At 37.6% G+C, this 2,786-nt stretch overlaps 1 protein-coding gene across 1 annotated transcript in view; it reads right to left on the bottom strand.

Annotated features, from left to right (window-relative positions):
- LOC105619645 (tribbles homolog 2) overlaps positions 1-2,253 on the bottom strand; it is a 13,396-nt gene extending 11,143 nt beyond the window's left edge. The window contains exon 1 of the mRNA XM_012201165.1: positions 1,936-2,253. Within this exon, the coding sequence (XP_012056555.1) occupies positions 1,936-2,253 (318 nt within the window). The remainder of the gene's footprint in view (positions 1-1,935) is intronic.
- Positions 2,254-2,786: the final 533 nt, after the last annotated feature.

Below are 2,786 nucleotides of genomic sequence, written 5' to 3'. Positions count from 1 at the left end.
ACTTACTACGTAACTAACTAAAACTAAACGTAAAGTAAAGAAAGTAAGAAGTAAGTAAGTAAGTAAGGTAAGTTTAAGTTTAATTTAATTAATTACTTACTTCTTCTTCTTCTTCTCTCTCTCTCTCTCTCTCTCTCTCTCTCTCTCTCTCTCTCTCTCTCTCTCTCGGGCTTCATAAAATAACTAAACTTTAAGTCTTAAGCCGTAAGAAATTGACCAATCACAATCGAATGAGAAGAATAAAAATAAATTCTTACTTAAGATTTAAAGCTTAGATAATGGGCTACTGTAGAAAAACCATTAATTTTTTCTAATTCTAAAAATTAGAAAAAATAAACAGTATAAATTGAATCAAGATTAAAATTAATTTATTATTATTCATAGAAATGAGCATAAGCTATAAATTACTATTACGAAAATAACGAAAATGTTGAAAAATCAAACATTTTATCAGTAAAAAGAACATAATTATTGAAAAATAAAAAAATTCAGAATCCTATCATGAGAATCCTTTCACGAGAAAAATAATATTAATCTAAAAAATAGAAACGGTCATTAATGACTCAATATTTTAGTACTAAAAGAAAGAAAAACCGATAGATTCCTTTATTTTTCGACATCCTCGACATACTTAAAATATCTCGACCTTAAATCGTGGACGAGCGATTCTATTGAACGGATATCTCAACGGAAATCATTTTTTTTCTCCCTTCAATTAGGGAAAGAGGTCGTCTAGATAAGGATTAATTGAGTCTTCCTCTAGGAAGTCGTAAACGTTTCCCAGACGAACACCGTTCGGTTGCATCGTCGTTGATCTCGCAACGAGCTTCACGGTGGAAGCTTCGATCGACCCGAACATTAGCGAACCGTTACGTCCGTATGCTCTATTATATAACGCCACGGCAGTTGGATGGAAACTCGGCAGCTGCAGTGCGCCGCGGATGCATCCACGTGCGATGGCGCGCTGCGTCGCCTTTATATGCCGCGCCAATGCCGCATTATACAGCAAGAAGCTAATTCGTGATATTGCCATCGAGTATTGCGAAACCTTGGTTATTTATCGCGTTAGCCATTTGTGCCGTTATTATATAAGAATACCGTTCAGAATATCAATTTCTGTTGTAAATAATACCTTTTTTCCCTCGACGTGTTAAGAAAGCAATATTTGAGAAATAAGCAATATAAAAAGTCTAAAATTAAAATAGATCTTATAAAATTATCGCGTGTATTGCTGATCGTTTAATAGTATATTGTTGTTAATATATAAGCTGCGTTCAAAAAACAAAGGCCACAGCATATTTTTGCATACGGGTGGGAGTATCAAGTCTTGCATTAACACATAAGAAAATGAATTAATCAAAGTCCTTCATTTTCTTTCTTTCCATAAAATAAAAGATTCTTATACTTTATGCGTTATGCATTGTGCAAAAATCTATCGTTAACTCCTGTCTTAACACTGTATAACGTATAAAGAATAAGGAATTCAATCAAAGTACGAAATGAAGGACTTTGACTGATTCTCTTATGCGTTATGCAGCATTATGCAAAATTCTGTGCTACGACCTTAACTCATTGTCAGTGAACATTCAGTTATTATCATGCTCGGTCTGTACAATTTAAATTCAACAAAAAATTAAAGACAAACATATTAAAAAAGCATTGAGCGTTTATTGAGCAGCTTGTCTTTTAAACGCAACCACTGTATTGCTAATAAAAGAAATTATATACTATTTAAATGTAAGGAATAAATATTATACCTCCTACTGATTTATTGTCGAGATATTACAAATATTTAGCGATATTAGATTAGATTTAGAAATATTAAATAATTCCTACTAGTCACTAAGATTTTATAGAAACATAGAACAAGATTTTTCCATGTTGGAGCTGAAGCGAAAATGATGAACTGATTTGTAAAGGAATCTCGAATCTAACCTTGGCGACAAGTTGCTGGTCGTTGTGCACATCGACGCATCGATAAAGAGCGCTACCTTCGGCCGGCCCAAGAAGCAGGAATCGATCCCCCAGTATAGTTGGACTCCCGTGAAGGTCGGTGGGCACCGACTCGCAGCTCGGAAAGACGCAGCCTGGAACCACCGCGCTGCTCTCGTCGCTGGTCGAATGCTGCTGTTGCTGCGGTGATGGCTGCTGATGGACAACGTCTTGACTATTATTGGTACCGACCAAGAACTTGCCATTATTGGTGCGGGTCGATACTTGCAAATGCAATGGATGTTGCCTGGCCACTCTCATGTTGCGCGCACACACAGATACGCACGCACACGCACGCACACGTACACACTCGGTGTGTCACTCGATGCAGCCGTTACTTTGCCGTCCTGTATCGTGTCCTGGTCCACGCGGAATCGTAGTGAGATGCGTTGAACACACTTCGCGTCACTTGGACTTAGCACTGAATATTACGGCTCGAGTATCCGACATTTGTATATACAAATACGGAGTTTCGCAAGAACGGTCTCGGCTCCTCTAAGCTCTAATCGCGTTAATTATTAGTTACAAATATCACTTGTGCTTTTGTTGACCCGTGCAGTGTCGTTTCGCAGTCGCTGCCGGGTCCTTGGACGGAGAGAGATCTTCGTGCGTTATCAGTCGGTCGCTCTCTACAAGAGCTGATCCTGCAACACGAAAGAAAGACTGTTGTAATAATGGCTAGTTAGTTTCAGAATTAAGGCTACTTAATCTATAATGTGCTTTTTGCTTTTTGTGTCTAATTTTCATCTGTTCTTTTTTTGGCGATAATTTTATCGACAATCGCGTTTCTCGTC

The sequence above is a fragment of the Atta cephalotes genome (assembly GCF_000143395.1).
Source record: "Atta cephalotes unplaced genomic scaffold scaffold00022, whole genome shotgun sequence".
Lineage (NCBI taxonomy): Eukaryota > Metazoa > Arthropoda > Insecta > Hymenoptera > Formicidae > Atta > Atta cephalotes.
Note: the sequence above shows the minus strand (reverse complement) of the source record. Positions and strands in the feature narration are given on the sequence as shown.